The 25,002-nt window shown below is 45.3% G+C and overlaps 2 protein-coding genes across 5 annotated transcripts in view; one reads left to right on the top strand and one right to left on the bottom strand.

Annotated features, from left to right (window-relative positions):
- Window positions 1-982: 982 nt before the first annotated feature.
- Window positions 983-3,957, bottom strand: ckap4 (cytoskeleton associated protein 4). The gene is made up of 2 exons (XM_035425241.1): window positions 3,536-3,957; window positions 983-2,522 (listed from the first exon to the last, which is right to left on the bottom strand). The coding sequence occupies exons 1-2, from the start codon at window positions 3,833-3,835 to the stop codon at window positions 1,215-1,217; spliced, it is 1,608 nt and encodes a 535-aa protein (XP_035281132.1). The 5' UTR covers window positions 3,836-3,957; the 3' UTR covers window positions 983-1,214.
- A 3,898-nt stretch (window positions 3,958-7,855) lies between these two features.
- The window catches only part of uhrf1bp1l (UHRF1 binding protein 1-like), a 36,730-nt gene continuing 19,583 nt past the window's right edge, over window positions 7,856-25,002 (top strand). For 3 of the 4 annotated variants that reach the window (XM_035427056.1, XM_035427055.1, XM_035427057.1), the window contains exons 1-2: window positions 7,857-8,158; window positions 22,541-22,703. In XM_035427056.1, coding sequence (XP_035282947.1) covers window positions 8,115-8,158; window positions 22,541-22,703 — 207 coding nt within the window. In that variant the 5' untranslated portion in view covers window positions 7,857-8,114. Of the gene's footprint in view, window positions 8,159-22,540; window positions 22,704-25,002 lie in introns of all 4 variants that reach the window. The other variant, XM_035427054.1, reaches the window with a different exon arrangement.

The raw sequence follows: 25,002 nt of genomic DNA on the forward strand, positions 1-25,002 counted from the left end.
GTTCTACAATAAGAGCAGACAGGACTACAGAGAGATTCATCAGTGGTTGTGCTTCTGCTTACAGGATTTGTGTTTATGAGCCGTAAGTAAATCAACTTCAGGAGCAGTTTGTTTAAATTAGTATTTTTTCCCATTTACCTTTTATTTTCTCCCTTCCCCAGTGAAACTGGATCACATTCCAGCATTCACCTTCTCATTTAAATTGACAGGCTAGTTAAGACTAGTCAATGCCAGCTCATTGCAAAAAGAAAAAAAATACTATTTGCTCTTTTTATCTGCTCTGGTACAAAATCATACACACTTGTTTTCTTCTGTGGTACATTTTGGTATCAAAAATGATAATGGCTGTTATCTAACATGGTACAAAGAATCTGAAGGCAGCATGCATGTTTTCATTTGAATGGTGCTTTTATCCAGAACAGCTTGCTAATGAAGCTCTGATTTGGATCAGACCTGCAGTGGGATAACAGGTAGTAAGCTCAGCAGGGCAGGGCCATCTGTCCTGCAAAAAGAGCAGGATCCTGTCCTGCAGTGAGCTCATGGCAGAGATGTACGAGATGTCACGCAGGGAGACAGACCCCCGCCCCCACCCCACACCCTCCTTCCCCATGCTCACGCTGCGCGTTCACAGCCAGGCAGAAAAATCATCTGCTCCCTCTTTCTTACAATGAGGATAGTATTGAATACATTAGTCTTACAGAGATGATTTTTAAGTTGATGGGAAGTTTTAATTAACAGTGAAATATTCTAGAGTGGTTTATTATTAGGAATATATTTGACTGCCTGGTTTTACATCATCTTAAAGCCAGCAAAGTACCTATTCCCACACAGGACCTGATGGTCTATGCTGTGCCTCCAGACCTGGTGGCCTTGCATGCTTTGCTCCACCGTAGACCTCTTTGGCCTGATATACAACCGCCTAAAACTTACCTGACTCAATTACACCCAGGCCCTGTTTGGACAAATAATTTGCATAGCTTTGTATGGCAAAAGAACATTTATTTTAGAAAACGACCACAATCAGCAAAATCATAACATCTGTAAAATGATTCAGTTGCAGCTGGGATTGGTGAAGACCCTGAAAACATTGTAATGGAACAAAAACTACAGTGCAGTCTGAGTGTGTAGCTTAGGTCTGAGAGCAGTAGTCCACCCCTCCCCTCCCTAAAGCTAGCATTTCCTCCTCCCTTTGTTAGACCCCCCCCAAGCACTCATCAGACCTTGCCGGGTGCTTTCTGTTTGGAGAGCGTGCTCACAGAAGCTTTGGTCTCCTCCAGTGAACTCTTCAGTGAGGTGATGGCCACCTCGTGGCCCTCCACCTTCTTAGAGTAGGCTGTCAAGCTGTCCATCGTGTTCCTGAGCTGCTGCACGTCTTTCTGGGCCTGGCTGACCGAGGCCTTCAGAGTGTCCAGCGCTGGGGCCTTGGCCGTCTCCTCCTCCAGGGCCTTCAGCCTCTTCCCCAGGCCCTCCAGCTGCTGGCCCAGGCCGGAGCCCCGCGAGGACAGCTCCGTCTGCCGGCCGCCCAGAGCGGCCACCTTGCTCTGGAGCTCCCCCAGGTCGCCCTGCAGCGCCTCCACCTGGCCCGCCAGGGCCTGCTGCGCCTCCGTCAGGGCGGCCTGGAGCCGGGCGGCCTCCGCCTCGCCGGCCGCTCGGACGCCCTGCACGTCCCTCGCCAGCGTGGTGAGCGCGCTCTCGTGAGCGTCATGCTTGGCCAGGATGGCCTCCGCCCTCTCCGTCTGTGCCACGGTGGCGGCCGCCGAGGCATCGGCGCTCTGCTCCAGGGCCTTCAGCCGGGCCTCCACCTCCTCGCCGGTCTTCTCGGCCTGCGCCACCGCCCCCCGCAGGCCCTGCTCCAGGCCCTGGATGCTGCCCGCCGCCATGTCCTGCCCAGACTGCAGGCTCTGGGCCTGGTCATTGAGGAGCTTGACGGAGACCTCGGCTGCAGACACGGACTCCCTCAGCACACCGGCTGTGCTCTGCACCAGCTCCCTCACCGAGTCAATCTCCTGCATTGTGGACGCCACTTCCTCGTTCCTGGTCTGGAGCTCCGCCCCCACGGCGGCTATCTGCTTCCTCAGGGCCTCGGCCGTCTGCTCGGACGCCTGACCGGCGGCCTGGAGCTCCCCGACGGTCTCGACGACGGCCAGGAGCTCGCGCTTCAGCGAGGCGGGGCTCTCCACGCCGTCCAGCCTGGCCTTCAGGTCTCTGAGCTGGGTCTGCGTCTCACTCTGCGCCCCGGCGAACTCGGCCACGCTGTCGCCGATGGAGCGGGTCAGCTCCGTCAGCCGCTCCTCCACCATGCGCTCCAGCGACGAGGAGTCCTGATCGCGGGCCTCCTTCAGCTCCCGGATCCCCTCCGAGAGGTCCTGCAGGAGCTCGTTCTGCAGCTTCTGCAGCGCCTCCTCCACCCGCCGCGTCTCCGCCTCGCCCTTCCGCAGCGCCCACCCGGCGCTGTCCAGCTCCGTCTGCATCCTGCCCAGGGTCGAGTCGAACCCGTCCACCGTTTGCTTCAAGGAGTCAACCTTTCAACCACAAGGAGACACAAGAGTGGTTTGCTGCTACCATTGCACACATCTAGACCCAGCAGTGCCACTAATACACAAAACATTATCTGAACACTCTAGACTGTTTTCTCAATGGGACATATATTTGTGTTTTTAAAAATAACATTAATTCATGGGGATGTGATGAGGCCATCATATGAATACTGCTAAACTGATCTGTGTCAGAGAAGATATCCCACTTCCAAGACTCAGCCCCCACCATGCCACTTTCTGCATTGTGGACCTTCCTGTAGGCTACCCTTCCTGTAGGGAGGACTGATTTTTTGTGCTGCGTGTTCACTGTTTGAACAGTTTGATCAAACAGATGAGCAGATGAGTCACAATCAAAAACGTTAAGGAAGCCGAATCACAGACATATTCCAGTATGTCAAAAGCAACATTTATGGCCTAATTACTCGATTCGTGCACGCAGGTGAGATGACAGGAAAACGTAATTTCAATTTATCTTTTGAAGATATTTCATGTTGAACCTTACGGGCAAACTGAAATGCTTTGTAGTGAACACATTAGACTGAAGGGTCCGGTTTACTTTACAGTAATGGCGAGGGTATGCTCTAGAACAAGCGGGGTTGAAAATATGGCATTTTTAAAAGTTCAACTGATCGCTGCTCCGTAAAGCCACACTTGTCTCTTAACTTACAAACTTACAAGACCGTGCTGTTTTTATTTATTTATTTATTTATTTATTTTTAGTTCATTTTGACTAAATATTTTGATACATGACCACAAATAGGCTTGTAATACTTTAAATGGGGGAGGGGTATCGTTTCTCTCAACATCCCCTGTGTCAATTACACACTATGTAATGCCAAGAAACTTTTATTTCATTATAAATGCTACTTGTTGCCTATTGGTCCTTCACCGTCTGGGTCCGCAGAATGCCGTTACGCACATAACGTCCTCATCTCGATTTAAGTAACATCAAGCGGACAGTGTCAACTCGGTTTTTTGTCCTCAATGAAATTGCCTACCTGTTGCAGGGCGCTCTCCATTTTCTTTGTCAGCTCCGCGTTTTTCTGGATGGTTGCTTCTGTCCTGCTACTTATCTGGCCAACTTCTTCTACCACTTTTTGAAGATAAAAGGCAGCGAACCCGGCTGCGGCTACCAGTGCAATGTAACTGAGCGCGGCCAAAGCCTTTGTCCAGGTCCCTGACCCCGATGCAGTAGAGTCGGTGCTTTTGCTGGCCTTCGTGATTTTCTTCGCCACGTCATCTTGAATAGAAGTGGAATTCTTGTCACTTGCATTCTTATTTCTGTGTTTCGCAGTCATGCTTGGAGCAGGAGGTTAGCTGCGTATAGAAATGAGAGCCGAAATCGATTATTCAGGGGGTTATAGATGCTAATATACTGTGCATTCAGCGTATCACTGAGTGTATCGTGTCTGTCCTAGCGTTGAGGTATGCAAAAGAAGGGGCGTCTCTTTAGTAGAACCAGCAATTCCACCAAAGTCCTGGGAGCTCTGGCTGTAGATGTTTGTAGATGATAGGCTACAAGAAAGGAAAGCGTTTTCAGAATGGTTACACACTAAAATGTAAGCGTTATCTTTTTTTAAACTGCAATGGAATCTCACATGTAGCAGGAATTAAGAGAAAAATAATTTCTGCGCTTACATGGTTGGAATTAGATTCAAATTTTGTTAAATCATTGTGTTGTGTTGCATTTTCTTAGTGTTCTGTCATCCGTGTCGATAAACCACGGCCAAGCAGCTGAAATTGTAATATAAAGTAAGCAACAACTTAGCAGTTTCTCTTTCTTTTTTCTTTTTTTTTCTTTTTTTGGTCTTTGAAGAATTAAACTTTCTGCATAATTTATTTTGCCGGGGGAATATTCGAGTTTTTTTGTATTAGCTAACAATGTAAAATGATACACATGAGACCGTGAGCACGAACAGGGGAAATACAGCGACGTTATTTTTGTGTAACATAATGCGAAACTGCATCTTTTACCGGGCGCGTTGTGTTTGTGGGGATGCTCCGGGTAACACTCCGCCCTTCATACGTGGCAGTGGAGCAGAAACGGGAGCGACGTTTCCCCGAACGCATCACTTCCCCTGTCCAATGAAATGCAGAAGAGCTGAACAGTATCCGCTTCTAGTACTATGGGGAGGGGGTTTAAATGTAAACCAAAGAGAGTCTATAATTTAATGACGCGACTGCCATAAAACATTTTAGTTTATTATTTAACTTATGATTACACTACATGTAACTGATTCGCCCCAGAACGCGCACTGTATTCGTTATTGGACAGATACAGTATGTTGTACATTGCACAGATGGGGGCTACACATTGGTGCAGACAGACGTGATTTACGCTCGTATAGGCTTCTTGAAAGGTGCTATGTAGCCTAAAGGTCTCACTGCGATTCACATAGAAAACACCTGACAGTTGGGGTCGTTTACGTTGTTTTGTGATAGAAATATTGAGCACAGGCCACCGCTGGGTTTCTGAAACAGGGTTTACCTGCTTGCAGAATTCCTGTTTAATTCCCAGCCTTAAAGCCCTGCTGTCTCCTTATTACATCATTGATGTTTAATCATTTTTGTCACAAAACACATACACAATGGAATTTCCTTCTGTCAGACAATGGATATTCTGCCACAATGGCCTGTAGAACTGAGATTCAGTCAAAAGCTTCACACTGAAAGCTACACAAACCTAGACAGAGAAAGGTCAAAATAAAGAAAATAACCATGATATCTGGACTGTCACTCTGCAATTTGGCCTGGATCCAGAGCATAGGGAAGCCAAAACTGCAAGCAAAAAGTTGGCAAAATTCCCCATGACTTTTCAATCACATTTCCTTTCACAGAGCCACACCCACATTGTGCCAGGCCCAGCCAATCAGCAAAGGAGTTACTTAATAAAGCTTGCTATGGCAATTGCTTACCTCCACAAGAGGAAATACCTTTGGCTGACCTCTGTCAACAGTTAACTGGAAGAGATAAACTCTGTGCTTTTACTATTCCGGCTGATTTAAGCACTAAGCGATGCAGTTTATTTTCCCGGGGGGGATTTTCTATATATTTTTTTCTGTTTATTGAGCAGAAGTGTCATACTGCTCAGGCATAGTATTAAATGCTTGTAGTGGGGTTGTGTAGTAATAATAATGAGCATATATTTTAAATTCTAGCCAGCTTAAAGGATAAACTTGACCTGTATTAATGTTTTGTGATCAATGGTAATACTCAATACTCCAATACTCTCCAAAAACACAATTTTGAGTTTTATTATTATGGCATTTATAGTTCACTCTTCCTACATTTTCTCCCATTTTAACATTACCCAGCTGCAAGTAGAAACCTACACCCCCTTTGCTCCAACAATCTACATTAATTCAGTGGGGCAGAAAAGACTATGCACACCCTTTTAAACTTGGGAATTCAGCCAGTCTCTTCCCGCCCTGTGATTGGCCGGCTGATCTGCTGCATTTACTGCACCATATGATTGCACAGCTGCTGCAATCAACTATAGAATGCTCAAGAGAATTTCCTTCCTCTGCCTGTCAGATCTTATGGCCAATTGTGTGTTGCCCCATGTGGGTATCACAATCCAGATTGAGTTCTGGGCCATAGGGTATATGACTGCTCCCAGAATAAAAGTCTCAAGAGGATATGTCACTCCAAAGTTCATCTGTAGGTGTTTTTGAGGCTATACTTTTTAGCCAACACAATTAATATGGGGCTGATGTAAAATATTCCATACTGTGTAGTTCTTTCTTGGCCTATGTAACATGTAACTATGTATGTGTCAGGGGAAGATGAAGGTTGCAGTCACTAGAATAACTAAATTATTTTCTTTATGGATCTGAGGCTGGTCATGCATGGTGACTTTTTCTTGTTTTAGTACATTATAGGAAATTCCATAGATTATGTGATCGGTGTTTTTTTGGTAAGAAACCACAAAGAAGTTAAAATTACTTGTGGCAGCTCTTGTGCAGAAGTGCGACGGTGGTCACCACTAGCACCACAGAAATGACCACTAGAGGGCAGAAGATAGCTTAATAGGAAGCGCTGGGCATGTTGATAGCAGCCATGGAATAAACTCACCATGAACTTTCTCCTCAGTTATACAGCATTCTCCAAGGATCCATTCTTTTAGCTCTTTCACATAGACAGTACAGTCAAGCAGTAATGACTTACCCTTCATTGTTTTCAATGGAGCGAACAGTGCAGAAGCGCAAAAAATGTCTGTAAAGCTATGTGCAGCACCAGAGTTCAGGTTATTAGAACTTTCTGTTCTTGAAGACCTGGCTGTGAACAACCAATCACTGTAGGATTGAGAATCATAAAATACCTCCACAGGATGGCAGACAGTCTACCAGTAGAAATATACATAATCTATATTCAAGCACTAACACTAACTAACTAGCCCTTTTTCACCTGTCTGTCTCTGCCACACTTAGCAGATCTACTTGCTTGCCAGTTGGCAGCATGCTTGGTTGTGAGCTTTTTGGCACCACACAGGCCTTCTTATTCATGGCTTTTTATGCTGTACCTGCCACCTGCCTTCCTTCTTTCCTGCCAGCACCATTCTTTTCTGCCTACTAACCAGCACTACCTGCTGGCACACCACCTTCCTACATGTTCGTGCTTTTCCTGCCAGTGTGTGCTTACTGGCACTGGGCAAACCTGTCTACCTGGCAGCACCATGCTTCCCAGCCTTTCTTATTCTACCATGCTTGTCCACCCGGTTTTTTTTCCCCTGCAGGAAGAACGATCGATGAGTTGATATATGTCTCTTATGTGATTTTAGTGTATGTATGCTTAACTAATTGCGGGGTAACAAAAGTGGAAAAACAAAAGTGGGAGGGGGAAAAGTACGGATTTATTTAAGGGCACTGACTGGAATGTACCTGCCCCCCTGCCCCTTTCCTTGCAATCTATATAGTTAGCAGAGGGCACTATAATGATACTCTGTGCTGTATTAAATTCCTCAAGGGGACAGTGTTACACCAAAAATGGTTGTGAAAATTTGTGTCTAGTATATACAGTATACAATGAATGGTAAACACACTTCCAGATCTATGCAGCAGCTAATGACAGAGAGATAAAATTCAGAGTTCTGAGCTAGTTCCGGGCTGTGTTAGAATTTTTTGGCCTAGACTAGGTGGAAATATAATTTCTGGCCAGAATTTTTCATTTCCTGATATGGCTGTTGTGTTGTAACGGGTCAGACATGGGAATTTCAAATGTTAACCATGAGGTCACATATCTTGTTATAATAGACGATCTGTATGGATTACTAGCTCGTAAATGCACCGCCCCAAGCCTCGTTTTAGAAGCAGTCGGCCCCCTTGGCCCCGCCTCTACGACGCGTTGTGAGCACAACCAGGCCCGTCTCCAGGTGATGTTGCAGAAAAGATGGACTCCAGTCAGAAAGTAGGTTAGATATGGCTGGTAGTCTGCCGTTAACCGTTGTGCAGTGTTTAGGAGGTTTGGAGCGGTTTTTTGTTTTTCTGCTGGAAACCAGGAACCAAGGACCTCTAGAATGAAGCTGCCCATGGCCACGAGAATTTGAACAGCATTTAGGAATAAATAATTCATTCAGTCATGGCTGGACTGATCAAGAAACAGATCCTCAAACATCTATCCAGGTCGGTGGCTGTTGATCGTTTGATTAAATATTATCATGTTAACAACTGAGTGTACGGCGAGTAAACCAAAGGCTATTTGTCACCAACAGTTGTAACTAACCAACCATGAATTCAATGAAAGTTAACGTTTGATAGCCGGCTTGCTAGTGTATTTCACCACAACGACAATCCATTTCGTTTCGTTATCTTCAGCGTTGCAACATTGAGAAAGACCGGTTTACCCTTCGCTATCAAATGATGCTTGCTGTCTTAACTAGACATCTCGCTAGCTGATTGCTCCTAGTATTCTTCCCTAATGTGGGAAGGTGGTAGATGGCCAGTTTGCTAATTCAAACAGGGAATTATTGTATCAAGTTAGCGAAGTTAGCTGACTTGCTAGCTAAAAGGTTAGCTACAGTTCGTATTTACACCGAAGAGAGATGAGTGGGTTTCGGGTCAGATGGCTAAACGACGCAATAATATACCGATTAGAAAGTCCCCGATTGTTTTAACTCGCTACGTCACGTAGCTACTCAAAGATAAGCAGATGGGATAGCAATGCTGTTACTTGTCTTAGCTAGAGGTGACTTACACTGTGGAGGACTAGCAAGGTAATGTTGGCTGCTGTAAGAAGACTCAAAAAGAACAGTGTCGTTTTAATGCAGTATGGTCCCCAAAGCTAGTAGTAGGTGTGCTACGCACAGAAGATCTGAGGCAGCAAGCCGTCGTCGGGCTTGCTTGCTGTAGGCTATGTGAATTGAATTGGTGTGCCATTCATGTCACGATAGTTTAAGGACAGTGTATGGCTACTAATATCTGCCATGTAGCGTTAACGGTGCACAGATGCAGTGTTAAGACTGGGTGAAGTTGTTAGGTCGGTTGCGAAATTGACTCCGTCCTTGGTTTCCACAACATTCATTGGATCTCTGTAGCTACGGTTTCTTGGACATTTTTTCGAAGGAACTGTTCCATTTTCCCTTTCATTTTGAAAGCGTATTCCTTATTGAATTCAGCGTGGGAGTCCCTATCTATATGTTGCTAATTGGTAGAAAATGCTTAATGACATTATACTTTTATTTTTTGCAAGATACTACTACACAATTATATTTACGGGACGAATGGCAGATACTGTGGCAGTGGCCGCCTCAGTTATTTGCTTAAATTGCTTGGTCGTGGACCCGTACGTTAAGGCATGCTACTGCCTGGAAAAAAAAATCCCAAACCCTAGTGACGTATTGTGTTTCCAAAGAAGGAAAACCCGTGACGTTACGAGGTCCAAATAAAACTCAATGCGCCAACACCGATTATTTATTTAATTAGAAACAAACCAGAGAAACGATCGAGACGTCAAGTAACGTTATTTCTTCTCAGATACGTCGGACTGCCTTCTTGCTAAATTGACCTAAATGATGTTTTTTCAAAATGAAGTTTACGTGATTTTAGTTTTATAAAAGTTCAAATAACCTTTGGCTTTTCAAATCCTATAAATCAAAAGTCATTACGATATCATGACAATAAGTCAGGCCAGTTTGGCTGAAAACAGCAAAGATGGCCTTGATCGTACGGTCAAGTTTAAAGGCTGAAAACAGGTTTGAATTGATGACTGAATCTGTTATGCTGATGAAGATAAATCGCATTAATTTAATTGTGAAATACAAGGATGTTTTTGTTTGGTTGGATTACGAACGGTTGCCAGCTTTTAGATCTGACTCGCACCTATAGAAGGCATGGGTGTTATAGATAACCTCTTGACTTACGATGGTGCAATGCACATGAAGTTCAACTGGTTGGGTTTAATTTTAAAAAGGAAAATGCACCCTTTGGCAGCCCTCATTAGCTGTTGTAAATCTGGTAATAGATGCAGTGCTGGTAATCAGAACTGGTGGAAAAACCGACAGCACACACTGTGTGGCCAGTAGTGTGTCCTAGAAGGTGACTCTTCTGCACACTGAGCCAGCATTCAGTGTTCAGTAATCTTGTGCTTACAGGTGAAGTCCAGTGGTGTTTGTGCCACTGGACAAAAGTGCAAATTCTAGAGTTCAGGCTGTTTTGGTCGCTCTTCTACAGCGAGGTGCTAAGGTCCAGGGTGCTTTGGCCCTGGTTCTCTGTGTGTTCAGTGTGACGTTGACCCATCAGCCGATCAGGATGTTGAGTCCATTCCAAACCCCGTTTCCTGTGCACGAAGGCCTTAAGCTTAAGATTTTCAACCCGCCAGCTGATTGAGTGGGCACACACACAAACTGTCGACTGTCTGGGGCAGGTGGGTGGTCTGGGGGGGGTCCAAGTTTGTCTTGCACTGTAATTTAACAAATGCATCCATGGCCGTGTAGCAAAAATGCCTTAAAATCGTTTGTTTTATTGTGCCCAACAAATGGCTGTTTCATTTCCTGTTTCGCGTTCATTTTTTCCGCATATCTCATCTGTATATCTTGTGTCTGAATCAGCAGTGACTTCTCTTTCCTTTGGTAGACACAGTCAGTCCTGCCAATGTTTCTGTTAAGCTGAAGTATGAAGAAAAGGTTGAAACTGATGTTCATGCAGAAGCGTGAATCACAATGAGATTTTTTTTTCTCTCCCCAAACCAGTAAACCATAATTTTTACGAAAATGATTAGACCTAGCAAATTGGTAATCTGTCCAGCTAAAGAATAATCGAGAGGAGCACTATTTATCTTCGGCCTAATGTCATCCGTTAACCTTTTTATTACGTCCTTCGAAGACACCCAGTTATGTTTAACACACATTACAGCCCTACGGTTGTAGACAATGCCTGTGCGGATCAGGCCACTAATAGGCCTAGATCATGCCCCCTGACCTGCCAGCATTACTGAGGTTGCATTGTTTCTTTCAGGGCAAGCATTGAGACCATTATAGTGTAACCGTGTTAAAGCTTAGAACAGAAGCGCTACGGTGCAACTTTGCCATGTGTAAAAGACTCAGTTTGGACTGTAGCAAGCACAATGTCAATGGGGCATGTTGTTAAGAAGGCTTGCACTTGGGAATGTAGTGAACATGAAGACCGACTGCTTCTTCTACTCTCTCTTTTGGAAGAATGCATAAAAAAAGACAAGACCAGGTTAAAAGTATAGTATATGGCTGGACTGAACCGGCCCACGTCACAGACATGCGCGGTGTAACTTTATCACTCAGTCAGTCAGTCACAGACATTCGCGTTTGTAGGGCTGGCCCCGCTGTTGCGGTCCAGCCAATAAAAATGTTCATTGCTTGCCTTTGATTGCACCGGTTTCTGTGATCAAGCGTGACAGGCGTTTCGGTGGCACGTGTTGGTGTTACATCTCCGTGGGAACAACCTCATTCCGAAGTGTTGTATTGATTGTATAATACTGTGTCTCTCCCCATTTTGGAGGACTTCAGATATGGGCAGCTCTTTGGACCGAGGCCCGATTGTACAGGAAGCTACTCAAACACTGTAATTTTGAGTTTGTTCTGATAAAGAGAATGCACTACAGAAGTGTGCGTTCTCTTTATCAGAGGTTGTGAGTTTTTGAAAACAGACCCTAGTTTTTTCTCAAACCTTATTTAGCATAGTACAGTTTGTCTTGTTGTAATTTTCTTTATCTTGCACAAATGGTCTTGATTTAATGACCAGGCATCCACTCTTTCAACAGTTTGGCTCCAACTGATTTCACCTGCCAGTATATAATTTATTCAATTAAAAATGTTATTTCCAACCGGAATTGCATCTCATTCGGCACATTAGAGTGAACAAAAGCATTAATAGATTTGACTGACTAAATTTACTGGAATGTGAATGCGGAAGACTCATTCATCATACTGCACACAGGATATTCTGACATAATGTGGCCAGTTGGCAGTAAAAGTCTAACAAAGAACAATTACCAGCTTGCCTGCGATTCAGAGGTTGCAGAAACAGTTGGGCTGGAAACACAGCATACACTGGGGGTCTCCAGGACTGAGTTTGGGAACCTGCCACGCTACAGTGTTTTACATTTCTCCCGTTTGGCCTGAAACGCCAACCTCAGCTTCAGCCTGCAAATGTCCAATTTCTTCTCCACAACAACCCAATGGCCCATGACTAGCTGGGAGCAGACTGATATTTCTCCAGGACGGACTAGTGCATCACTGAAAGGCAGAAGTGAACCCACTGAGACGACCAGATTGGTAATTGGGACTGGTGTCACATGGCATTGCAAGAATGAAGAAATGGGAACATTTGCAAGACACTGCTAGCATTTTTTCTAGGAGCACATGTGTTCTTAACATAAGCATGCTAATGCATCTCAGTTAGTGGATGTTCTTCAAAATAATTTTTTTTCCAGTTAGCGCACATCAGTTTTCAAAAGAAGATGGTCCTGAACTGGGAGCACTGTAGAGTTCTGGTTTGAGCCAGCTGTATGCACTAGGGGCCTGTGGGATATCGGTGATGTGTATACTGGGTAGGGGAGACCATCCAATGTTAACAGTGGAAAGTAAAGCTGAGCATCCAGCAGCTTGTAGTTATGAATTCACTACGCTTAATGGACAGTGTATTTACTTTGTGGGAAAAGACAAACATTTGTATGATGATAAGGAAGAGGAGTTCAGAGAAAGAACTGATTGAGGAAAATGGCTAATTCTTGCTAAACAAACAACTACAAGGTCCAATGATTGGGTGCATGTAATTAATGGTAATTACATCTGTATCCATCTGCTGTTTAAAAACGGAGAGGGTAGCCTTAATTAAAAGATCTTCTGTTTTTGTGTGTCCATTTTGTCCTCCTTGTACAGTCTCACTAGAGTGCCTGTTGGGACTGTGTGTGTAGATTGATTACGTCACTTAGGATTTGCTGATTGCCGGGACAAAGTTGAATTCTAGCATCTTTCAAGAGGAACATGTTGCCTCAACCCACATCCCTGTTACTAGTTTTACATTTTATGATTTGATTTTACACTTGAACAATCTATGAACTATCAATTCTGCATAATCTCTCATTTGTAACCAAGGGCAGGTGCCTGTGAATAGCTGTTTAAACGAAGTGATTTCATTTTGTGAAGGGCCTCCCAAACGAGTAATTTTGCTACCAGATGGAGCAGTTAGCCTGCATTTTCTCTGTTGCAGGATTTTCTCACTCGCAGTCATCGATCGTGGTTGGTGGCGATGAGCTGAGCGTTTTACTGCCCACCGTGAGCTCGCCCACATCAAGGACGCTCACTGAGCCCTGTTCACATAAAAATCATAAAAAGTGCCACCAATTTCTGCCTGCCTCACTCAGAGTAATGGGAAAAAATAACAAGAACAGTGTGTCCTGACGCTGCAGTGCTGTACCCACATCCCACGTTCGTTACGCTGTCCGGAAGATCCGTCCATTAATCTACAAAAATCGTTTTCACTAAAAAAAGGTTTGTTGAATGACGGTTTTATAAGAAATACTGGCCTGTCCTTCTACTTCTAATTTTAGCATCTGTGTGTAAGCCCAAGCTTTGAAGTATTTCTTGAATGCTTTACGTTTTCTTTGCTTCGAGCTGCACTGTACTGCCCGGGGGGTTTGAGTCATTTTAGGCTGATGCAGCTGACCGACAGAAATACCTGTGGAGTTGAGGGCTACGGGCCTGGACAACTGCTGAGGCCAATGCCCTAAATGAGCTTCCTTTTTGCATTTTTAGTACCAGAATCCTTGCCAAGTTTGTGTTCCTCTTTATGGCTAAAATGGCTTTGTGGTCTGTTGAGGGCAGTGAGTTTTGGTGTGCTTTTCCCCTGTTAACCAGAACGGGGAGAAGCGATTGCTGAGTACTGTGGACAAGGAACTGTGATTCTGTGGACTTTCTTTTCCCGGATCTGTTGGGTTTATATGCTCAAATGATCACATGTTCAGTTTACTGTGAAGGGAGCTGGGATTGTTTCAAGAAGGCTGAGGTTTAGTATTCTTGGTGGGGCACTGTTTTTGTACTGTGGCGCAAGGTATAATTGCTTCTTTAAACCTCTGGCTGTAATAGGGACATGTGTAAGATTTAAGTTGTGAAATTCCCTCCAAGCTAGCGGTTCTAAGCATGCTTCCTGCTGTAACAAGTTTGGTTGGTATTCTAGGCTGTACTAGGCTGACCCTGTGAATCGGATACTGTTCCTTCTTCCTCCTCCCTCCATGGGTGACATTTTGCTGGCCTCTCTGAGGGCTTGTACTTTTATTGGTCCTGCTGCAATTAGGATTTATGGGAGCGTTCTTAAACTTTCCACCTGTCTGTAGGGATGTCAATATTGCAAAGAGGTGTGGACTCTTTGGAATGGTCAAACTCTGAAGGCTAGCAGCTGTGTGTTGACTGCTACTTTTTTTACCTTTTGGGAATAGGGCTTATCAGGGTTATGGGCATGCATTGCTCCACAAGACGTGTGTGTGCCTGTGTATGTGTTTATGAGCTGACTGGTATGTTGGTTGCAGGTATTGTAATGCTACACATTTCCCTCTGCTTTTTCTACTTTGAAAGTGAATGGAAAAAAATGGGCAAGATTGTGCTTTATCAAGTCTGAGTCAGTTATGTTTCTTCCATAGTGTTTTCAAAATGGTTTTCATTAAGCTGACTTGTTCAATAGGTAGAAACACTCTTGGCAGTCAACAAAGGAAGCTCTCTTCTCCAGTTGCATTACAAGTCCACTGAACAAAATTCATCCAATTATTGTGACTGAAACTCATGCATTCCCGTAGAAACTCCCAAAATAGTCTCTGGAGAGGTACGACATTCAGGAGGGTACAAGTGTCTCTGAGTCTATGTAGAGGTAGGGCACTCGGGAATGTCTCTGAGTGTCTTCTCTTGACACACAGTGGTCCTCTGGTCCTGGATACAGGCCTATTGTCTTACTGTCTGCCTAGTTCTGTATGGTCATGGTCTCTTGGTTCTGAATGGCCCCTGTGAGCCACGGCTGATTGGTTTGAGCACAGAGCGAATGCAACTAATGCAGTGTGATTGGAGGGGAGACTGTGTTGACTGTTCAGAATGCACTTTGATTGGATGAGAGAAGTCTGGGGTCTGTTCAAAGCTCCCAATGATTGGAGGAGAGCCACTGTGCCCCAGGTGAGTTAACCTGCCCGGTAGAGACCGGCAGGTGGCTCGAGTTTCCTGTCACCTGAGAGAGTCATGGGCCCTGCTTGTCTGATGATGTGTATAAATATTTCACTGGCCCCAGGCTTGTGACATCATTACTGGCACTTGGCTGTGTAGAACTGGACTGCACTGGAATGCAACTGGGCTGGACATGTTCCAGGACTGCTCAAAGTGCAGTACATATTACCCAGAATGCTCCTTGCTTTATGCCTGGGGAGCACAGCTGCTACATAAGTGTGTATTAAAAGAGTATGTGCAAATGGGTGTGTGCAGTTGATATTTTACCCCAAATTAAAGTGTGCTGCCACAGCTGGGGACTGAACTGTCCGTGAACGCCGCCCGGAAAGCTAGCGCCTCCACGGCCGTTGGTGACGCCTGTGCCGTTTCTGGGAAGTGATGACTGGCAACAGACCGGGCGAGGGTCTCCTCCCTGACCTTCACGCGTATGACATCACTCTGTTTACCGTAGCTGCGCTCCGGCGCTCGGCCCAGCGGCTGTCGGCTGCGTCGCCGGCCCCTGTGTGTGTGTGTGTGTGTGTGTGTGTGCACGTTACACACCGAGTCCGCCTCTGCTGCCTCTGTGGGTCGGTCACGCCAACAACACTGAGGCCCTTTCTCCGCTCCCCGCGCTCAGGTCAAGTTCACGGCCTCCCCAGCGCTGGTGGCATGACCGGTTTCCCGCCTCTCTCAATCACGTCTCTGTCTCTCTGCTTCTGAAATAAATCCAGTGGCAAAGTCAAACGTAGCCTGAGGGTGCTTTTCCCGCTGTCTCAGGCCTACCTCTTAACGGAGGAATAAATAGTCTGTTCAGCTGTTACCGTGCGCCTTTGCATTTGACATCTGTTTCATTCAATTAGACAGAACCCTGCGTAGGTCTGCAGTGGAGATCCAATCTGGCGTGTGCTGGTGCATTGTGGGTACCATAGGGAAAGAGGTGGCAGGCAGGTGGACTTTGTTTATGAGCGTAATAAAGGTGTGGAGAAGCCAGTGGACAATGAGATACTGCAGCAGTGAATGAACTCGCTGGGGTACTGGCTCTCTCTCTTTCTCAGTATCTCTTTCTTTCTGCCATTGTCTTCCTTTGTTTCCGTCTGTCTGTTGCAGCCAGGAACAGCAAGCACATATGCCAGGTGATTCAGGTGTGTATGTCAGTGTTTCCCACAGAGATTGTTCTTAGGGGTAGGGAGGTGTTGACCTGGCGGTGGTGGGGGTGGGGTTGGTAGAGGGGGAAGTCTTAGTGAAAAGAGGAAGTGCTTTTTGTATGTGTGGGAAGAGTGGTATGCCAACAAGAGATGCCTTTTCTATTATTTACAAGCATAATGCTGCCCGTTACCCAACATCTGTGCATTTCACAGCATATTCTGCACTGATTTTAACCTATGAGACTCTGGCACGTACCACCCAGTAGAAGCATTTTGTTTGTTTATTATTACTATTATTCAGTCGCATCAATTCAGGACTTATTTCAGAGGCATTATTGGCCCAAATGCATGCCTGTCAGGTTATATCAGCGTTGCTGATTTCTCTGCAGTTTTACGCTCTGTTCGAGGCAATGCCATGCAAGGTCAGTCACCCCATATGTCTCCAGTCCCCATGGCCTCTAAAGTAATCAGATTCACGCTTGTTTGACGCAGTTAGCCTCTACCCAGTGTCCTTTATCGATGGGCTATTTAATAGAGTTGTCATCTGTACAGTTAATATTTTAGATTGGTAGCTGCAATATCAGTTCATTGTGAAAGCCGAAGCAGGATATGTGATGCTGGCCTCGCCCGAGAACCACATGAAGATGGCATCAAAGGCTGCCATATTTGAGGAACTGGGGTTGTGCAAAACGGTAAGAGAAAATTACTTAAATGTTTTGCAGATGTGCGGCAGAGTAATTTATCTCTTCACATCGCGGCTCAGTCCCTCATGCCTGCTCCTGAGCTGGGCCTGGGCTGACTGCTCCCCCCCACCTCCCCTACAGCAGATGGGGAGGTGGGGGGGGAGCACAGACTGTGCGTGTCACACTGAGCCGAGTCATCAGTCTGAGTGTTCCGCCCCAGCCCTGCTGTCCTCCTCTTCCTCACGGGGACCCACACTCATTTTCTGCAACTCTGAGCAGTGTCGCCTGACTTTAAAAACCCTGTCTGTGGAGCGGAATGCTACATATAGCCTAGGTAATTTACTTTAAATGGACGATTGTCTTTACACAATGGGTAGCATAATTTGTGTGTAGAATTCAGTCCCTTTACTCTGTAATAACCCTGGTTACATTGGAGAGTACAGGCTAGTCCCTGGTTGCTGTATATAGACACAGCTGTGCGTTCCAGTTGAATCTGGTTCTAGTGAATCTGCTGTGCTTCATAGGAGCGGGGCCATGCTTAGGAGGAAGTGGTTAAAAGTGTAAAGAGAAAGCAGAAGGGACGCAGGTATCTGTGGCTTCGAGAAACAACTGGAAACCGAAGTAGAGCGACCATTCAGCCAGCTTGTATTTAGGTCTGAACAGATTCAGTCCAACCTGTGAAGAGAAGAGGCCTGCAGCCCCTAGTCACCGTGGAGACTAGCAGCTTATGACGTCATCGTTACTCCTGATGTCATTGTCGTTCTGCAGCGTCGTGCAAAAACACATTTCATTGAGTTTATTTGGCTATGGCCAGTCTACAAAGCCATGAGGGAAAGGCCTTTCTCTTAAATCTGAATCACGCTGAACTGAAGTCCTCAGGTGTTTTACACAATGTTGCAATGTCAGTAATCTCCCACACCTAGATGAACTTTCATCCTGTGTGGGAGTTCCCTTGCCAAAGGGTCGAAGGTTTCCACTTGCTACTTGCATCAGCTTGTACTCCAGTAGCTGTTGAGCTTTTATTTTGAATGTTTTGTTAATGTTAATAATTTGTCCTGTACGTTGGCATTAAAGCATTTGCTTAATTGACTAGGATAGCTACTATAAATTATGTATGCGTTTAATTTTAATGTGTGTTTAATAAGTTTGTGCAGTTTTTAAGCAGTTTTCGGGTTATAAACCTTTGTGACTCCCACACATGTTGAACTAAGTGAAAACCCCAGGGCCATTTTGAGATGTTTTGAGGATCAGAGGGAGTGAACAGAGGGAGTCTGGAAATTCATATTTGATGACTATTTAATCCGAGTAAGCAAATGAATTAATTCGCTACCTTGCAGAACAGGAATATTTTCATATTTGATATAGGTAATATGGGGACAACAGCCTTACCTCTCTCATTGAAAAAGTCGTGCAGCAGCATGCAGTTGCAGTCAAAGAAGACATGTTCTGCAGTCAAAAATAATAACATCTTGTGGAGGGTGGAGCCAGTGCAGATATCAGTATTTTTTTTCTCAAGTGAAAGACCATGTTGGCTTCTGAGAGACTGATTAAAGTCTGCATATACATATCTGCTCTATGTTATGCTGCTCTATATCATGGAAAATTCTGGCTTGTTCATGCAGTTTACATAACTGTGTTTAACCGCTACCAAGGGAAATGAAATCATAACTTTCTTTAATGTTTATCACACGCAGTGTGAGTTGTGTATGGCAACAAAAACATTTAGGTCACTGGATGACCATCATCTTATCGAGTGATCCTGTTTAATGAACAAACTCCTGTATACATCTTTTAGTTGAATATATGTGTGCGGCTGATTCAGTTTCATAATGGTGGAAAACAGGACATTGGAGCACATTTTTCACGTTTATTGGTTGACTTTCGAAGCCATGGGTTCACAGGTTTACACATACTACTGTACTACATGTGCTACTTTAGCTTAATTTATATGATTCCACAGGCGACTGGTCAACTTCACACTTTGTGCTAGGATACGTTCTTGCACATTTCTGCAAAATACCAATGTAGCACATTTCTGTTGACTGAGGTAATGATTCTGGTTAATTATTGAAACACTGAGTGAATGGGTGCTCTTGCCCCATTAGGGATGTTAACCAGTGACATCACAAGGATACAATGGTGTTGATTCTTGTGTGAAATCTGAAGTTTCTAAGGTTAAAAAATAATTCTCCTAGATTTTGTAGCAGTACAAATCGATTTTGTTGAATACACAAGTGTGATTGGAAATTTTTTTTGCTACTTTCTGATTGTTTATATATTTGTGTTGGTATACTTTTGCGTGGCCAGTTTGGAGTAATGGGATGCACAGTTACAGTCACACAGACTGGATGGGCAGGAGCAGCACCAGCTTGCGGTGCTCGTAAAGTGTACAGTAAGACTGCTGCGCACGTGCCTTGTCCTCAGTGTATAATGTGGGGATGCTTTTTTTTTCTCCTGAGCGTCTCATCCAGAGCATGAGAAAATGGTGGCTCTGTCTGGACAAGATAAAGGACAATCTATAATAATGGACTCTGAGGTGATATTTGTTAACGCTGAAGCTGTGCCAGTCTGTCGTCCTGAGGCCAGGACTGGGTCTAATTCCAAATCCGTTTGATGGGGTTCACCGTGCCGCAGCCGTTGTCCCGCCATTTTTTATGTGAGGGGGGAAATTGCCTGGCGACCGTTTAGCCCGCTACGGCGTTAATTGCGGCCGCCGTTGTCGTGAGTGAGCGGCAGAATTATTTCACGTGACTCATGTCCCACGTTTGTGAAATGATTGGTATGAATAAAGGAACTTCTATGACGCGGTGGTATGAACAAGGGATAACAGTCTACACCGAAACCTGCGCAATTGACTTATCGTCTTGAGGAACAGGTAGCACAAACATAGACACCTGCTAACCTCCCCTACTCCCCCTCCCCCCCTTCATTTGGGTGTGAAATGACTTGGGTGCAAACCCAATACCTGCCTGAAGTCATGAAAGCTGTATTTCTGCACAGACCTGTACAGTTGAACAGGTCTTTGTAAATAAATTTGCTGTTGCGCCTGTCAGAGCTATCTTGTCCGTCGCCAACTGGAAAATGAGATGCCTATTCCAGGCCAGTCTTCACCATTTGGCTGCGTCATAATTTGCTGCCGTGCGTAGCTGTCCCAGGTGTTACCTGCGTGCTAAATTTCCACCCACGTGCTTTACATATTTCACATTTTTAAGCCAGACTGCCCTCCCCAGACTGAGAGAGCGGAACGCTTCCACACAGATGTTTTTGCGTTGTCCGGGGTGCCATGCGGCTTCTCTGATTGGACACAGTGGGCCGGGTTGTAATTTTCTCGGTCTAAAACGCGCCCCCTTCGCAGTGCACGCGCGAGTAGGCGGGCGCTGGAACACAAGTATAACGGGCGTCAGGATTAATAATGGATGCCTGTGTTGGGAGACGGCCCGAGCGCTCCCTGTTCGCGGCCGAACTGCCGCATTTTCATTAAAACCGACGGTACGGCTGTTAACGCCGTTCCGATGCGGATCGATGAACTGCTGCACGGCCAGGAGCTGAGGAAATTGAACTTGGAGTGCTCGGGTCCTGCGTCCGCTTGCTGTTTCACTGCAGCAATCCAGGTAGTGTGGATCACAAACTAAAGCACGAGACAGGCAATTAAAGGAATTATAGGAAATTGAGTCGTGAGTGATCAGTGGAATTTGGATAAATCCTTGCAGTGTGTGGGAATGGTTTTCCCAATGCTCTCAAGGTTAATTCTTCTTTTTGGGTAATCATTAATGTTGTGTTGGACCCCTTTTGAACTCTGCAGGCTTCTCTCTCACCATTATCGATGGCTTGCTTTCTATGTATTTATTCACGTACTTGGCAAAAAACAATGTTGTTTCTGCCCAGAGTCTCCAGACTGCCCGACCAAAAGAATGGACAATAGCGCAGCAACGGTCATATTACTGACATTACTGGTAAACATTAACAGTATTATCAAATTTGCCAGAGAATAATTAACAATTTTGAGGTCAGCTAATGGCTGGGCCATGGGGCTGTAGCTCCCCTCTACAGTTTACAGCCACGTTTATTCTCTGTGAGCTTTGATCTGTGGCAGGCTGCCTGTGCTTACAGTAACATGGCCTATTGAGAGGGTAGAGCCTGTGTCCTGCCCACCTCTGGACACACAAGCATACCGTTAATCCACTGCGTGCCTGTCCGAGCTCTGGAAACATAACAACACTGCCAATCCCCACGTTACGATAATACCGAATGGTACCAAACCGACCTCTATTCAAAGTGACACAGCTAACCTACAAAGTGTATGAGACAGGCCTAACCTACTTTGGGGAACAATGGAGTGCAATGGCACACAGCTAATCAGTGCAGTGCATTTATTCTCTCATGCCCAAGGGCAGTTATATTATATGCTGAATAATGGTGTTATCTTGAAAACCATTCCTAACATGGTCATGAATTTCAAAGTGCCAGAAGTAAACTTTTCAACTCTCCTGCAAGTGAGTGCGTTGAAGCCCGAATTTTAAATTGGCCTCAGTAATGGGAAATTCATATTGGAAATTGTCTCAGATGGGGCTGATTGCGGTCTCTGGTGAGGATGGATCCGGTTGCTGGCATCTTCCCAGCAATGCTGCCCGTTCTGTCATCCAAAAAGAGAGCCTGGGACACTCTGCCCTTGTCATTTGTCATGTGTGCTTCTCTTTGGCTTGATCATTTTCCCTTTCTTTCTGTTCACTCCTTTGACTACTTTTTCTTCCCTTCTCTTGGTTGCCGCAGTGATCTGTTGCCAGCTCTTGGTTCTGCCACAACATGACACCCCCATAGCTCTCGGGCACAAATCAAATTAACTTTCTTGTCTGCTCATTGGTTCATATGTATTGAGGAGTTTTTTTAAATGTCGTTTTCTTTTAAACTATTGTATTCAATTATGAGGTCACCTCATTGAGGAGCCAAAACATTTATTTTTAAGTTCAAACTGCCTCGTACCTGTAATTTTAAAGTTCATTGACATATGTTTAGATTACAGACAGACCTGTGCTTTACACACGAGATTCACGTACACTTTCTATGGAAGAAAAATGTATAAGAATAACACATGTAAGAAAGATATCTGCGGTTTCATACATGGGGCCGCAGTTGTGACCCAAACTCCGTTTGCAAATGCAGCCAGAACCCCCTCCATGTTGGGTCAGATGGAGATTCACTTTATATTTTTGTAATCTAAGGTCCTCTTATCTTACAAGATACATGGATGTGGACAAGTCTCCATTTAATACAGTTGCACACAACTGGCTGCAGGCTACATCAAATCATAGTTTTATATTCAGTTCTAATTGCAACACTGTCTTTAAAAATAAATAAATAAATAAAATAATAATAATGATTTTACATTTGCTCTAATTGGTCACTAATCTTTAGTAACAATCTTTACTAACAGTCCTGCTTCCAGTGGAGCTCAGTGGTCTTAGAATGAGTCATTTCTGTTGCTTGCAGAGTTGTTCCTTATCTCCATCTCTTTCTTTGACGCAGGTTTGCCAAGAACCTCTCCCCGGACAAGATCAATCTGAGCACGCTCAAAGGGGAGGGTCAGCTGACCAACCTGGAGCTAGATGAGGAGGTGCTGCAGAACATGCTGGACCTGCCCACCTGGTTGGCCATTAACAAGGTCGGCTGCAACAAAGCATCCATTCGGGTAAGGCCCTGCCGACCTCTGACCCCGCCACCCCACCCTCAATCAGGTTGGGGATCTCTGACCTCACCACCTCACCATCATCAGGCAAGATCTCGGTGTTTTCAGGTTTTTGCCAAGAGGCCACTGCAAGAAACCCTGTCCTGTACCGGCACTGCATTTGTGACCACACGCACAAAGTGATGTTTTATTTAAATACTTTGACAGCTACACAAATATAATATTGTAAATTAAGTGGTGTTATATTGAGTGCTTGTGGAAATGGAGTGTACTGAAAGTATCTTGAAATAAAATATGAGATCAAAATATTGGAACGCTTCACAACACAGGAGCAGATAGGCATTTTTGCCATACAGCTGCAAAAGAAATATTATATTTTAAATGAAAGTCCACGTAGTTGCAGTATATATAGCTGCCTATTCCCTTAGTGTAAGTAAGCACTTCATTGCGGTCTATATTACTGCTGCAGCGTTTACTGAGCTAGCCCTGCGCGGCTCCACTCAGCGCAGGATGAGTAATCGATGCAGCTGTTTCCCTCGGTTCATTTTAAAGTGTTACATAATGACGCGCAGCGTAATGGACAAGGCTACTTTTACCGCACAAAAAGGCTCTCTTGCTACAGCGCGCGCGAGGGCGGCGGCTCTCTCTCTCTCTCTCTGGGTTTGGAGCTAAGGTTTGGAGTCCTTGCTTCCGCTCCTCGGGGGCGTTGCATCACACGGAGGAGGCCCCCTGAAACGTGGCACTGAGAGAGTCTGAGCAGCTGCGGGGCCGGCTGAGGAAACTTCCTTCGGAGATGAAGACATTGTCGCTGGCGTATTAATCGGAGGCGTTGTCATGCTAGGTCCACGCAGTAGAAGTGACCGGCCGTTGCGACAATGCCGGTGGACGGAGCAATAGCATATGCGCGGCTCGTGAGCACGCCCGTGTTTAATTCTGCTTTTTCGGCTCTAGTGTTTTGTTGGAATTGCGTGTCTATTTGTCGCGGGGCAGGTGCCCGATGAACACTTCCAAACCGTTTTCATTTCAAGTGAATGTTAGGTGAAAACTCGAGGGCTACCTGAGAGCTCAATGTGATTTTATGCAAGATGAATAGCTTGCTCAAAATTGGGGAAAGCACGTGGTTTCTTACTATAAGCGAAAACCCATGTAGCTGTATATTTAACTGAAGAGCTGTCCCGGCTGTCTAATCTGTAGTTAGCCATAGATATGATAAATTGTTTCATTTACAGAAGTAATTACATTTCCATTGTAATAGTAGAGGCAGTTAACTATTTGTACCCCCCCCCCCCCCCTTAACAAATAAAAAAAATAGCTTTCTCTCTCTTTTTGGTTTAAATGGGTATATATTAACTGACTCGTTGTCTATTAAGCCTACCTGTTTTGCCAGTCACCATACCTCTGCTGCCTAGCCGATTTGTATGAGTTTACCTGCTTGGAATGATAATGAGTGCTTTTTTTAAAAGTGTGTCAATAAACTACGCAGCACACAGTGGCCTCATTACAGCGCCATTAGATGAGGTCAGCAGTGCGGTCCTCGGGCCGGCACGCAGAGCTGTAATTCTGTCCAGAAAAGCTGGCACTGCTTTATCAGGGCTTCGCAGTGGTGGCCTTAGCGCGGGCTGGCGAGGCGGACTCTTGTCTCGCGGTAATAAACCGCGGCCTTGCGACGGGGGAGCGAGAGAAGCTGGTTACCGTACTGCGGGGGGGCGTGACGCTTAGTTCAAATTTGCGTGAGCGTAGTCCATTCAGACCACGTCCGAGCTAATATTTCACGGCATAAAATATTGGGAACATAAATCATGTTGTATCAGTGAAATCTCACGGATAACGTAGTGTGTCGAAGCACATCTGTGTTTCCTGTACTTCCTGTTGTTCCTGTATTGCTGCAGTTGTATGCAGCTGCGATACTGTATCAGGGTAATGAACCTGCTGTACAGGGGGCCCTGGGTACAGGAGCCAGGAAGTTCCACAGGCATGTAATTCTGTGTCATGTCTGAGTCTGAGGTGGTAAATGTGGTGTAATGTAGGGCAGAGTCTGGGCAAGGGTTGATAGTTAACACAGTGAAGCGTGTGGTAATCTAACCTGCTGCAGTGTTACAGTGCAGTCACTCCACCCCGGTTTGTCTGAGCCTCGGATCAGGGAAGCAGAGACTGTGAGAGCGGTCTCCTCACTAGGCTGGATTACATCATTGCATTCTTGGGTTTGTGCAGTGACGCATACCTACGCACACACTTTCCGTTGCTAACTCGCACACAGACACAGTCTCACACACACACACACACACACACACTTTCCTTGCCT

Source organism: Anguilla anguilla, chromosome 7 (assembly GCF_013347855.1).
Source record: "Anguilla anguilla isolate fAngAng1 chromosome 7, fAngAng1.pri, whole genome shotgun sequence".
Lineage (NCBI taxonomy): Eukaryota > Metazoa > Chordata > Actinopteri > Anguilliformes > Anguillidae > Anguilla > Anguilla anguilla.

Bases quoted from the DNA above. Each gene is read 5' to 3' on its own strand.
- ckap4 (XM_035425241.1), bottom strand. From the start codon at position 3,835: ATGACTGCGAAACACAGAAATAAGAATGCAAGTGACAAGAATTCCACT. The intron at 2,523-3,535 runs GTAGGCAATTTC...TGTGGTTGAAAG, and splicing joins TGGAGAGCGCCCTGCAACAG to GTTGACTCCTTGAAGCAAAC.